Source organism: Carcharodon carcharias, chromosome 30 (assembly GCF_017639515.1).
Source record: "Carcharodon carcharias isolate sCarCar2 chromosome 30, sCarCar2.pri, whole genome shotgun sequence".
Classification (NCBI taxonomy): Eukaryota; Metazoa; Chordata; class Chondrichthyes; order Lamniformes; family Lamnidae; genus Carcharodon; species Carcharodon carcharias.
In genome coordinates, this window is record NC_054496.1 from 1,722,464 (window position 1) to 1,737,018 (window position 14,555).

The 14,555-nt window shown below is 49.0% G+C and overlaps 1 protein-coding gene across 3 annotated transcripts in view; it reads right to left on the reverse strand.

Moving 5' to 3' along the window:
* Nucleotides 1-14,555, reverse strand: part of slc44a2 (solute carrier family 44 member 2) — a 230,279-nt gene that overhangs the window by 129,505 nt on the left and 86,219 nt on the right. For all 3 annotated transcript variants that reach the window (XM_041177027.1, XM_041177026.1, XM_041177025.1), the window contains exons 19-20: nucleotides 9,903-9,973; nucleotides 5,863-5,951 (exon numbers count right to left, since the gene is read on the reverse strand). In XM_041177027.1, the coding sequence (XP_041032961.1) occupies nucleotides 5,863-5,951; nucleotides 9,903-9,973 (160 nt within the window). The remainder of the gene's footprint in view (nucleotides 1-5,862; nucleotides 5,952-9,902; nucleotides 9,974-14,555) is intronic.

The following is a 14,555-nucleotide window of genomic DNA, read 5'->3' on the forward strand; positions in this document are numbered from 1 at the left end:
GTGTGTGTGTGTTTTGTGCAGAGTGTGTGTGTGTGTTTTGTGTAGAGTGTGTGTGTTGTGCAGTGTGTGTGTTTTGTGTAGAGTGTGTTTTGTGTAGAGCGTGTGTGTGTTTTGTGTAAGGTGTGTGTGTTGTGCAGAGTGTGTGTGTGTGTTTTGTGTAGAGTGTGTGTGTTGTGCAGAGTGTGTGTGTGTGTTTTGTGTAGAGTGTGTGTGTGTGTTTTGTGTAGTGTGTGTGTTGTGCAGGGTGGGTGTATGTGTTTTGTGTAGAGTGTGTGTTTTGTGCAGAGTGTGCGTGTGTGTTTTGTGCAGAGTGTGCGTGTGTGTTTTGTGCAGAGTGTGTGTGTGTGTTTTGTGCAGAGTGTGTGTGTGTGTTTTGTGTAGAGTGTGTGTGTGTGTTTTGTGTAGAGAGTGTGTGTGTGTTTTGTGTAGAGTGTGTGTGTGTGTTTTGTGTAGAGTGTGTGTGTTGTGCAGTGTGTGTGTGTGTTTTATGTAGTGTGTTTTGTGTAGAGCGTGTGTTTGTGTTTTGTGTAGAGTGTGTGTGTTTTGTGTAGAGTGTGTGTTTTGTATAGAGTGTGTGTTTTGTGTAGAGTGTGTGTGTTTTGTGTAGTGTGTGTGTTTTGTGTAGTGTGTGTGTTTTGTGTAGTGTGTGTGTGTTTTGTGGAGTGTGTGTGTGCTTTGTGTAGTGTGTGTGTGTTTTGTGTAGTGTGTGTGTGTTTTGTGTAGTGTGTGTGTGTTTTGTGTAGTGTGTGTGTGTGTTTTGTGTAGTGTGTGTGTGTTTTGTGTAGTGTGTGTGTGTTTTGTGTAGTGTGTGTGTGTTTGGTGTAGTGTGTGTGTGTTTGGTGTAGTGTGTGTGTGTTTTGTGTAGTGTGTGTGTGTTTTGTGTAGTGTGTGTGTGTTTTGTGTAGTTTGTGGTATGTGTGTGTGTTTTGTGCAGAGTGTGTGTGTGTGTTTTGTGCAGAGTGTGTGTGTGTGTGTTTTGTGCAGAGTGTGTGTGTGTGTTTTGTGCAGAGTGTGTGTGTGTGTTTTGTGCAGAGTGTGTGTGTGTGTTTTGTGCAGAGTGTGTGTGTGTGTTTTGTGCAGAGTGTGTGTGTGTGTTTTGTGCAGAGTGTGTGTGTGTGTTTTGTGTAGTGTGTGTGTGTGTTTTGATCAGAGTGTGTGTGTGTGTTTTGTGCAGAGTGTGTGTATGTTTTGTGCAGTGTGTGTGTGTTTTTTGTGCAGAGTGTGTGTGTGTTTTGTGCAGTGTGTGTGTTTTGTGAAGAGTGTGTGTGTGTGTTTTGTGCAGTGTGTGTGTGTGTGTTTTGTGCAGAGTGTGTGTGTGTGTTTTGTGTAGTGTGTGTGTGTGTTTTGCGCAGAGTGTGTGTGTGTTTTGATCAGAGTGTGTGTGTGTGTTTTGTGCAGAGTGTGTGTATGTTTTGTGCAGTGTGTGTGTGTTTTTTGTGCAGAGTGTGTGTGTGTTTTGTGCAGTGTGTGTGTTTTGTGAAGAGTGTGTGTGTGTGTTTTGTGCAGTGTGTGTGTGTGTGTTTTGTGCAGAGTGTGTGTGTGTGTTTTGTGTAGTGTGTGTGTGTGTTTTGCGCAGAGTGTGTGTGTGTTTTGTGCAGTGTGTGTGTGTGTTTTGTGCAGTGCGTGTGTGTGTGTGTTTTGTGCAGAGTGTGTGTTTTGTGCAGAGTGTGTGTGTGTTTTGTGCAGTGTGTGTGTGTGTGTGTTTTGTGCAGAGTGTGTGTGTGTGTGTTTTGTGCAGAGTGTGTGTGTGTGTGTTTTGTGCAGAGTGTGTGTGTGTGTTTTGTGTAGTGTGTGTGTGTGTTTTGCGCAGAGTGTGTGTGTGTTTTGTGCAGTGTGTGTGTGTTTTGTGCAGAGTGTGTGTGTGTGTTTTGTGCGGAGTGTGTGTGTGTGTTTTGTGTAGTGTGTGTGTGTGTTTTGTGCAGTGTGTGTGTGTGTTTTGTGTAGTGTGTGTGTGTGTTTTGTGCAGAGTGTGTGTGTGTGTTTTGTGTAGTGTGTGTGTGTTTTGTGCAGTGTGTGTGTGTGTTTTGTGTAGTGTGTGTGTGTGCTTTGTTCAGAGTGTGTGTGTGTGTTTTGTGCAGTGTGTGTGTGTGTTTTGTGCAGTGTGTGTGTGTGTTTTGTGCAGAGTGTGTGTGTGTTTTGTGCAGTGTGTGTGTTTTGTGCAGAGTGTGTGTGTGTGTTTTGTGCAGTGTGTGTGTGTGTGTTTTGTGCAGAGTGTGTGTGTATTTTGTGCAGAGTGTGTGTGTGTTTTGTGCAGAGTGTGTGTGTTTTGTGCAGTGCGTGTGTGTGTGTGTGTTTTGTGCAGAGTGTGTGTGTGTGTTTTGTGCAGAGTGTGTGTGTGTGTTTTGTGTAGTGTGTGTGTGTGTTTTGTGCAGAGTGTGTGTGTGTTTTGTGCAGAGTGTGTGTGTGTTTTGTGCAGAGTGTGTGTGTGTTTTGTGCAGAGTGTGTGTGTGTGTTTTGTGCAGAGTGTGTGTGTGTGTTTTGTGCAGTGTGTGTGTGTGTGTTTTGTGCAGAGTGTGTGTGTGTGTTTTGTGCAGAGTGTGGGTGTGTGTTTTGTGCAGAGTGTGTGTGTGTGTTTTGTGCAGTGTGTGTGTGTGTTTTGTGCAGAGTGTGTGTTTTGTGCAGAGTGTGTGTGTGTGTTTTGTTTACAGTGTGTGTGTGTGTTTTGTGTAGAGTGTGTGTGTGTGTTTTGTGTAGAGTGTGTGTGTGTGTTTTGTGTAGAGTGTGTGTGTTTGTTTTGTGCAGAGTGTGTGTGTGTGTTTTGTGCAGAGTGTGTGTGTGTGTTTTGTGCAGTGTGTGTATGTGTTTTGTGCAGAGTGTGTGTGTGTGTTTTGCGCAGAGTGTGTGTGTGTGTTTTGCGCAGAGTGTGTGTGTGTGTTTTGTGCAGAGTGTGTATGTGTGTTTTGTGTAGAGTGTGTGTGTTGTTCAGAGTGTGTGTGTTGTTCAGAGTGTGTGTGTTGTTCAGAGTGTGTGTGTGTGTTTTGTGCAGAGTGTGTGTGTTTTGTGTAGAGTGTGTGTTTGTGTTTTGTGTCGAGTGTGTGTGTTGTGCAGAGTGTGTGTGTTGTGTGTTTTGTGCAGAGTGTGTGTGTGTTTTGTGCAGTGTGTGTGTTTTGTGCAGAGTGTGTGTTTTGTGCAGAGTGTGTGTTTTGTGCAGAGTGTGTGTTTTGTGCAGAGTGTGTGTTTTGTGCAGTGTGTGTGTGTGTTTTGTGCAGTGTGTGTGTGTGTTTTGTGCAGAGTGTGTGTGTATTTTGTGCAGTGCGTGTGTGTGTGTGTTTTGTGCAGAGTGTGTTTGTGTGTTTTGTGCAGAGTGTGTGTGTGTGTTTTGCGCAGTGTGTGTGTGTGTTTTGTGCAGAGTGTGTATGTGTGTTTTGTGTAGAGTGTGTGTGTTGTTCAGAGTGTGTGTGTTTTGTGCAGAGTGTGTGTGTGTGTTTTGTGCAGAGTGTGTGTGTGTGTTTTGTGCAGTGTGTGTGTGTGTGTTTTATGCAGTGCGTGTGTGTGTGCGTGTTTTGTGCAGAGTGTGTGTGTGTGTTTTGTGCAGAGTGTGTGTGTGTGTTTTCTGTAGTGTGTGTGTGTTTTGTGCAGAGTGTGTGTGTGTTTTGTGCAGAGTGTGTGTGTGTTTTGTGCAGAGTGTGTGTGTGTTTTGTGCAGAGTGTGTGTGTGTTTTGTGCAGAGTGTGTGTGTGTTTTGTGCAGAGTGTGTGTGTGTTTTGTGCAGAGTGTGTGTGTGTGTTTTGTGCAGAGTGTGTGTGTGTGTTTTGTGCAGTGTGTGTGTGTGTGTGTTTTGTGCAGAGTGTGTGTGTGTTTTGTGCAGAGTGTGTGTGTGTGTTTTGTGCAGAGTGTGTGTGTGTGTTTTGTGCAGAGTGTGTGTGTGTGTTTTGTGCAGTGTGTGTGTGTGTGTGTTTTGTGCAGAGTGTGTGTGTGTGTTTTGTGCAGAGTGTGGGTGTGTGTTTTGTGCAGAGTGTGGGTGTGTGTTTTGTGCAGTGTGTGTGTGTGTTTTGTGCAGTGTGTGTGTGTGTTTTGTGCAGAGTGTGTGTGTGTGTTTTGTGCAGTGTGTGTGTGTGTGTTTTGTGCAGTGCGTGTGTGTGTGCGTGTTTTGTGCAGAGTGTGTGTGTGTGTTTTGTGCAGAGTGTGTGTGTGTGTTTTCTGTAGTGTGTGTGTGTTTTGTGCAGAGTGTGTGTGTGTTTTGTGCAGAGTGTGTGTGTGTTTTGTGCAGAGTGTGTGTGTGTTTTGTGCAGAGTGTGTGTGTGTTTTGTGCAGAGTGTGTGTGTGTTTTGTGCAGAGTGTGTGTGTGTTTTGTGCAGAGTGTGTGTGTGTGTTTTGTGCAGAGTGTGTGTGTGTGTTTTGTGCAGTGTGTGTGTGTGTGTGTTTTGTGCAGAGTGTGTGTGTGTGTTTTGTGCAGAGTGTGGGTGTGTGTTTTGTGCAGAGTGTGGGTGTGTGTTTTGTGCAGTGTGTGTGTGTGTTTTGTGCAGTGTGTGTGTGTGTTTTGTGCAGAGTGTGCGTGTGTGTTTTGTGCAGAGTGTGCGTGTGTGTTTTGTGCAGTGTCTGTGTGTTTTGTGTAGTGTGTGTATGTCTTTTGTGCAGAATGTGTGTGTTTTCTGCAGAGTGTGTGTGTGTTTTGTGCAGAGTGTGTGTGTGTTTTGTGCAGAGTGTGTGTGTGTTTTGTGCAGAGTGTGTGTGTGTGTTTTGTGTAGAGTGTGTGTGTGTGTTTTGTGTAGAGTGTGTGTTTGTGTTTTGTGTAGAAAGTGTGTGTTTTGTGTAGAGTGTGTGTTTTGTGTAGAGTGTGTGTTTTGTGTAGAGTGTGTGTTTTGTGTAGAGTGTGTGTGTTTTGTGTAGAGTGTGTGTGTTTTGTGTAGTGTGTGTGTTTTGTGTAGTGTGTGTGTTTTGTGTAGTTTGTGTGTTTTGTGTAGTTTGTGTGTTTTGTGTAGTGTGTGTGTGTTTTGTGTAGTGTGTGTGTGTTTTGTGTAGTGTGTGTGTGTTTTGTGTAGTGTGTGTGTGTTTTGTGTAGTGTGTGTGTGTTTTGTGTAGTGTGTGTGTGTTTTGTGTAGTGTGTGTGCGTTTTGTGTAGTGTGTGTGCGTTTTGTGTAGTGTGTGTGTGTTTTGTGTAGTTTGTGGTATGTGTGTGTGTTTTGTGTAGTGTGTGTGTGTGTGTGTGTTTTGTGCAGAGTGTGTGTGTTTTGTTTAGAATGTGTGTGTGTGTGTTTTGTGTAGTGAGTGTGTTTTGTGTAGTGAGTGTGTTTTGTGTAGTGAGTGTGTTTTGTGTAGTGAGTGTGTTTTGTGTAGTGAGTGTTTTGTGTAGTGAGTGTGTTTTGTGTAGTGAGTGTGTTTTGTGTAGTGAGTGTGTTTTGTGTAGTGAGTGTGTTTTGTGTAGTGAGTGTGTTTTGTGTAGTGAGTGTGTTTTGTGTAGTGAGTGTGTTTTGTGTAGTGAGTGTGTTTTGTGTAGTGAGTGTGTTTTGTGTAGTGAGTGTGTTTTGTGTAGTGTGTGTGTTTTGTGTAGTTTGTGGTATGTGTGTGTGTTTTGTGTAGAGTGTGTGTGTGTGTTTTGTGTAGAGTGTGTGTGTGTGTTTTGTGTAGAGTGTGTGTGTGTGTGTTTTGTGTAGAGTGTGTGTGTGTTTTGTATAGAGTTTGTGTGTGTGTGTTTTGTGCAGAGTTTGTGTATGTGTTTTGTGTAGAGTGTGTGTGTTTTGTGTAGAGAGTATGTGCATGTGTTTTGTGGTGTGTGTCTGTTTGCGTAGTGTGTGTGCGTAGTATGTGTATAAGGTGTGTGTGGGGGGGGTGTGTGCGTGGGGGTGTGTGTGTGTGTGTATGGTCTGTATAACGCATCTACAGCATGCTGTACTTAAAGCAAGAACTGATGATTCTCTCTCACCAGCAGTGGAACCCAGTAGTAGTTCAGAGTTGGTGCCTTGTCCTCAATGATTATTATTTGATTGGTGAAGAAGAAGAATCCAAGGACACCTGGGGAACAGAAGGAAGAAAGTCTCACTTGGTGATTAACTCGAATGTACAAAGACAAATGAGCAGGGTGAGGGACTGGGCCGTGTTCCATTCCGAAAGCTCCCCCAACTATGGACCACCATGCAGCCAGGAGCAGAGTCCTTATCAGTGTTAACTACCATACTCTCCTAAAGGAACAGAATCTCAACTCGGCTCTGAAGAAGTGTCATACGGACTTGAAACGTTAACTCTGTTTCTCTCTCCACAAATGCTGCCAGACCTGCTGAGTTTTTCCAGCATTTTCTGTTTTGTTTCAGATTTCCAGCATTCGCAGTATTTTGCTTTTATCTTGGAATTTCACTGTGTTGCGTTTCTCCTCGCTGCTAATTCTTAATATGAGAGCTTATCCAGTAAGTGTCAGCAGCATACTACACACTAGATCCTGAGCCAGTTCTCACCATGCACCACATATGTTCAGGATCTAGAAATCTGGATACTTCCCCTCCTTAGCCCGGGGGTATAAAGGGCAATTGCAGAACCAACTGTAGTCTGGCTAGACCAGCCAACTCAGTACAGACCAAGCTCAGAGCAAAAGATTTACTGTTTTTGTATGGCCTAATATCACACTCGCCATGCCATGCTCTTAATGGACAGTCAATAGAACGTCCCCACTCAACAAGGTTTCCATATGCACCTGGGCTCATAGTCCCTGGTAGTGAGGGGATGAGGAGGCACTCAACTCCAAGTAACGAAGGGATGAAGTAGCCTGCCAGCTCCCACTCAGTATACTCAGGTTAAGTGCTAAGCATCCCACAACAATGGGCTACTGCAGCTCTACAGAAAGGGTCACCATGCGTACCATAACCATCGGATCAAACATGAGCAAAGAAGCCTCCTGCTGATCACCACATTCTGCCCTCCCTCAGCTGATGAATCAGTGCTCCTCCTCCATGTTGAACACTACTAGAAGGAAGCATTGAGGGTGGCAAGGGCGCAGAATGTACTCTGGGTGGGGGCCGGAATGTCCGTCACCAAGAGTGGCTCGGTAGCACCACTACTGACCGAGCTGGCTGTGTCCTAAATGGCATTGCTGCTAGACTGGGTCTGCGGCAGGTGGTGAGGGAACCAACAAGAGGGAAAAAACACAGTTGACCTCATCCTCACCAACCTGCCTGCCGCAGATTCATCTGTCCCCGACAGTATCGATAGGAGTGACCATAACACACAGTCATTGTGGAGACGAAGTCCCATATTTACGTTGGGGATTCCCTCCATTGTGTTCTGTGGCACTGCCAGCATGCTAACTGGGATCGATTTCGGACAGATCTAGCAACACTAGCCTGGGCAACCATGAGGCACTGTGGATCATCATCATCAGAAGAATTGTATTCAAACACAATCAGTAACCTCATGGTCTGGCATATCCCCAGCTCTACCATTACCATCAGGTTAGGGGATCAACTCTGGTTCAATGAAGAGTGCAGGAGGGCATGCCAGGAGCAGCACCAGACATACTTAAAAATGAGGTGTCAACCTGGTGAAGCTATAACACAGGACTAGTTAAGTGCCAAACAGCGGAAGCAGCAAGTGATAGACAGAGCTAAGTGATTCCTCAAACAAAAGATCAGACTGAAGCTCTGCAGTCCTGTCACATCCAGATGTGAATACGTTGGACAATTAAACAATTAACAGGAGGAGGAGACTCCACAAATATCCCCATCCTCAATGATGGAGGAGCCCAGCACAGCAGTGCAAAACTTAAGGCTAAAGCATTCGCAACAATCTTCAGCCAGAAGTGCCAAATGGATGATGCAGCTTGGCCTCCTCTGGAGGTCCCCAGCATCACAGATGTCAGTCTTTAGTCTATTCGATTCACTCCACATGATATCAATAAATGTCTGAAGGCACTGGATTCTGCAAAGGCTATGGGTCCTGACAATATTCCAGCCATAGTACTGAAGACTTGTGCTCCAACACTTGCCACGCCCCTAGCCAAGCTGTTCCAGTACAGCTACAACACTGGCATCTACCCAGCTATGTGGAAAATTGCCCAGGTATGTCCTGTACACAAAAAGCAGGACAAATCCAACCCAGCAAATTACCGCCCATCAGTCTACTCTCAATCATCAGTAAAGTGATGGAAGGGGTCATCAACAGTGCTATCAAGTGGCACTTGCTTAGCAATAACCTGCTCACTGACACCCAGTTTGGGTTCTGCCAGGGTCACTCAGCTCCTGACCTCGTTACAGCCTTGGTTCAAACATGGACAAAAGAGCTGAACTCCTGAGGTGAGGTAAGAGTGACTGCCCTTGACATTAAAGCCACATTTGACAGAGTGTAGTATCAAGGAGCCCTAGCAAAACTGGAGTCAATGGGAATCAGGGGGAAAACTCTCCGCTGGCTGGAGTCAAAGCTAGCACCAAGGAATATGGTTGAGGTTGTTGGAGGTCAGTCATCTCAGCTACAGGACATCACTGCAGGAGTTCCTCAGGGTAGTGTCCTAGGCCCAACCATCTTCAGTTGCTTCATCAATGACCTTCCTTCCATCATAAGGTCAGAAGTGGGGATGTTCACTGATGATTGCACAATGTTCAGCACCATTCACAACTCCTCAGATACTGAAGCAGTTCATGTCCAAATGCAGCAAAACCTGGACAATATCCAGGCTTGGGCTGACAAGTGGCAAGTAACATTCACACCACATAGTTGCCATACAATGACCATCACCAACAAGAGAGAATCTAACCATTGCCCTTTGACATCAACGGCATTACCATCACTTAATCCCCACTATCAACATCCTACAAGTTACTATTGAGCAGAAACTGAACTGGACTAGCCATATAAATACTGTGGCTACAAAAGCAGGTCAGAGGCTAGGAATCCTGCAACAAGTAACTCACCTTCTGACTCCCCAAAGTCTGTCCACCATCTACAAGGTACAAGTCAGGAGTGTGATGGAATACTCCCCGCTTGCCTGGATGAGTGCAGCTCCCACAACACTCAAGAAGCTGGACACCATCCAGGACAAAGCAGCCACTTGATTGGCACCACATCCACAAAATATTCACTCCCTCCACCACCGACGCACAGTAGCAGCAGTGTGTACCATCTACAAGATGCACTGCATGAACTCACTGAGGCTCCTTGGACAGCACCTTCCAAACCCATGACCACCAACTAGATTGACAAGGGCAGTAGATACACAGGAACAACACCACCTGGAAGTTCCCCTCCAAGTCACTCACCATCCTGACTTGGAAATATATCGTCGTTCCTCCATTGTCGCTGGGTCAAAATCCTGGAACACCCTTCCTAACAGCACTGTGGGTGTACCTACACCGCAGGAACTGCAGCGGTTCAAGAAGGCAGCTCACCACCACCTTCTCAAGGGTAACTAGGGATGAGCAATAAATGCTGGCCTGGTCAGCAATGCCCACATCCCATTAATGAAAAAAAAAACTACTGAATCATTAACCACGGTGGCATAAATCCCAAAGAGCTATACAGATATGGCAGCAGCTACACACCATTCACCACATAACAACACGGAACCCCAGACTTTCTGTGGAAGTATGAGGCAATATCGCACCCAGTTTGACAACTCGTGGGCCCCACTCCAACAGATTTCATTATCTTGAGCCTGGACAGTTCATCTCATTACCCAAAGCACAGCTGAATAACCAGGTACAAAGTTCACAATGGGCACAGCAGGACTGAAGGCTTGGGTTGCCATGGGGGTGGGGGTGGGGGTGGTGGCAGGGTAGTGCAGGAGCTGTTGGGCAGGGAGCCACTGGGCTGGGGGTGGGAAGCCAGATCTCTAATGGAATTGCCATTCTCTGAAAATCACTAGCACTGTCCCACCTAAGATCAGTTTACTCAGAACAGACAGTGGGAAATCCATTTAAAAACAAACAGCTAAACCATCTCCAAGGTATGGAGGGCATACTGTGGAATGAAACAGATACTGACCCACTCCTCCAACAATAAGCATTTTGCCCAGAAACAGCAGGAAATCCGTGACTTTGTCCAAAACAACCACCCTGTCAGAAAAAACAAATATTCAATAATCAATCACAGCCAAACCTACAACAGCTGCTTACTACACACATACAGACACACAGGCGCATGCGCACATAAAACGGTACAGGCTGTTCCCCCACACAGAAACAGGTATGAAATACACACACACACACACACACACACACACACACACACACACACACACACACACACACACAGGTACACACGCAGGCGCCTGCACACACACACACACCCTCACTCATAGACGTGCGTACACATGCACACGCAGGTGCCCGCAAGCGCACATGCCCCCACGCACACGCATGCAGACAGGCGTGCGTACACACATACACACACACACACAGATCAGGCGTGTGTACGCACACACACACACACAGATCAGGCGTGCGTACGCACACACACACAGACCAGTCATGCGTACGCACACACACAGACCAGTCGTGCATACGCGCGCACACACACACAAACAGACCAGTCGCGCACACGCACACACACACAGACCAGTCGTGCGTGCGCACACACACACACAGACCAGTCATGCGTGCGTACGCACACACACACACACAGACCAGTCGTGCGTGCGTACGCACACACACACACACACAGACCAGTCGTGCGTGCGTACGCACACACACACACACACAGACCAGTCGTGCGTGCGTACGCACACACACACACAGACCAGTCGTGCGTGCGTACGCACACACACACACACAGACCAGTCGTGCGTGCGTACGCACACACACACACACACAGACCAGTCGTGCGTACGTACGCACACACACACACACAGACCAGTCGTGCGTACGTACGCACACACAAACAGACCAGTCGTGCGTGCGTACGCACACACAAACAGACCAGTCGTGCGTGCGTACGCACACACACACACACAGTAGTCGTGCGTGCGTACGCACACACACACACACAGACCAGTCGTGCGTGAGTACGCAAACACACACACACACACAAACAGACCAGTCGTGCGCGCGCACACACACACACCGACCAGTCGTGCGCGCGTACGCACACACACGCAGGCCAGTCGTGCGAACGCACGCACACACACGCAGACCAGTCGTGCGAACGCACACACACACACGCAGACCAGTCGTGCGAACGCACACACACACACACGCAGACCAGTCGTGCGAACGCACACACACACGCAGACCAGTCGTGCGAACGCGCACACACACACGCAGACCAGTCGCGCGTACGCGCACACACACACACAGACCAGGCGCACGTACGCACACACACGCAGACCAGTCGAGGCGCGCTTACACGCACACACACGCAGACCAGGCGCGCGTACGCGCACACACACGCAGACCAGGCGCGCGTACGCGCACACACACGCAGACCAGGCGCGCGTACGCGCACACACACGCAGACCAGGCGCGCGTACGCGCACACACACGCAGACCAGGCGCGCGTACGCGCACACACACGCAGACCAGGCGCGCGTACGCGCACACACACGCAGACCAGGCGCGCGTACGCGCACACACACGCACACACAGACAGGAGTGCGCGCACACACACGCACACACAGACACGGGTGCGCACACACACACACAGAGACAGGCGTGCGTACACACACACACAGAGACAGGCGTGCGTACACACACACAGAGACAGGCGTGCGTACACACACAAACACACACACACACACACACAGACAGGCGTGCCTACACACACACACAGACAGGCGTGCCTACACACACACACAGACAGGCGTGCCTACACACACACACAGACAGGCGTGCCTACACACACACACAGACAGGCGTGCCTACACACACACACACACACACAGACAGGCGTGCCTACACACACACACACACACACACACACACACACACACACACACACACACACACACACACACACACACACACAGGCATGCCTACACACACACACACACACACAGACAGGCGTGCCTACACACACACACAGGCGTGCGTACACACACAAACACACACACACACACAGACAGGCTTGCATACACACACAAACACACACACACACAGACAGGCGTGCGTACACACACACACACACACAGACAGGCGTGCGTACACACACACACGAACACACAGGCGTGCGTACACACACACGAACACACAGGCATGCGTACACACACACACGAACACACAGGCGTGCGTACACACACACACGAACACACAGGCGTGCGTACACACACACACGAACACACAGGCGTGCGTACACACACACACGAACACACAGGCGTGCGTACACACACACACGAACACACAGGCGTGCGTACACACACACACGAACACACAGGCGTGCGTACACACACACACGAACACACAGGCGTGCGTACACACACACAGACAGGCGTGCGTACACACACACACAGACAGGCGTGCGTACACACACACACAGACAGGCGTGCGTACACACACACACAGTCAGGCGTGCATACACACACACACAGACAGGCGTGCGTACACACACACAGACAGGCGTGCGTACACACACACACAGACAGGCGTGCGTACACACACACACAGACAGGCGTGCGTACACACACACACAGACAGGCGTGCGTACACACACACACAGACAGGCGTGCGTACACACACACACAGACAGGCGTGCGTACACACACACACAGACAGGCGTGCGTACACACACACACAGACAGGCGTGCGTACACACACACACAGACAGGCGTGCGTACACACACACACAGACAGGCGTGCGTACACACACACACAGACAGGCGTGCGTACACACACACACAGACAGGCGTGCGTACACACACACACAGACAGGCGTGCGTACACACACACAGACTGACAGGCGTGCATATACACTAACTCACAGACAGGCGTTGCTACACACACACACTCACAGACAGGCGTTGCTACACACACACTCACAGACAGGCGTTGCTACACACACACTCACAGACAGGCGTTGCTACACACACACTCACAGACAGGCGTTGCTACACACACACTCACAGACAGGCGTTGCTACACACACTCACAGACAGGCGTTGCTACACACACTCACAGACAGGCGTTGCTACACACACACTCACAGACAGGCGTTGCTACACACACACTCACAGACAGGCGTTGCTACACACACACTCACAGACAGGCGTTGCTACACACACACTCACAGACAGGCGTTGCTACACACACACTCACAGACAGGCGTTGCTACACACACACTCACAGACAGGCGTTGCTACACACACACTCACAGACAGGCGTTGCTACACACACACTCACAGACAGGCGTTGCTACACACACACAGACAGGCGTGCGTACACACACACACAGACAGGCATGCGTACACACACACAGACAGGCGTGCGTACACACACACACAGACAGGCATGCGTACACACACACAGACAGGCGTGCGTACACACACACAGACAGGCGTGCGTACACACACACAGACAGGCGTGCGTACACACACACAGACAGGCGTGCGTACACACACACAGACAGGCGTGCGTACACACACACACAGGCGTGCGTACACACACACACACAGGCGTGCGTACACACACACACACAGGCGTGCGTACACACACACACACAGGCGTGCGTACACACACACACACAGGCGTGCGTACACACACACACACAGGCGTGCGTACACACACACACAGACAGGCGTGCGTACACACACACACAGACAGGCGTGCGTACACACACACAGACAGGCGTGCGTACACACACACAGACAGGCGTGCGTACACACACACACACAGACAGGCGTGCGTACACACACACACACAGACAGGTGTGCGTACACACACACACAGACAGGCGTGCGTACACACACACACAGACTGACAGGCGTGCATATACACTAACTCACAGACAGGCGTTGCTACACACACACACTCTCAGACAGGCGTTGCTACACACACACTCACAGACAGGCGTTGCTACACACACACTCACAGACAGGCGTTGCTACACACACACTCACAGACAGGCGTTGCTACACACACACTCACAGACAGGCGTTTCTACACACACACTCACAGACAGGCGTTGCTACACACACACTCACAGACAGGCATTGCTACACACACACTCACAGACAGGCGTTGCTACACACACACTCACAGACAGGCGTTGCTACACACACACTCACAGACAGGAGTTGCTACACACACACTCACAGACAGGCGTTGCTACACACACACACAGGCGTGCGTACACACACAAACACACACACACAGAGACAGGCGTGCGTATACACTAACTCACAGACAGGCGTGCGTGCGCACACACACACACAGACAGGCGTTGCTACACACACACACACTCAGACAGGCGTTGCTACACACACACACACTCACAGACAGGCGTTGCTACACACACACACACACTCAGACAGGCGTTGCTACACACACACACAGGCGTGCATACACATACACACACACACACACACACAGACAGGCGTGCGTATACACTAACTCACAGACAGGCGTTGCTACACACACGCACACACACTCACAAGACAGTCGTTGCTACACACACTCACAAGACAGTCGTTGCTACACACACACTCACAGG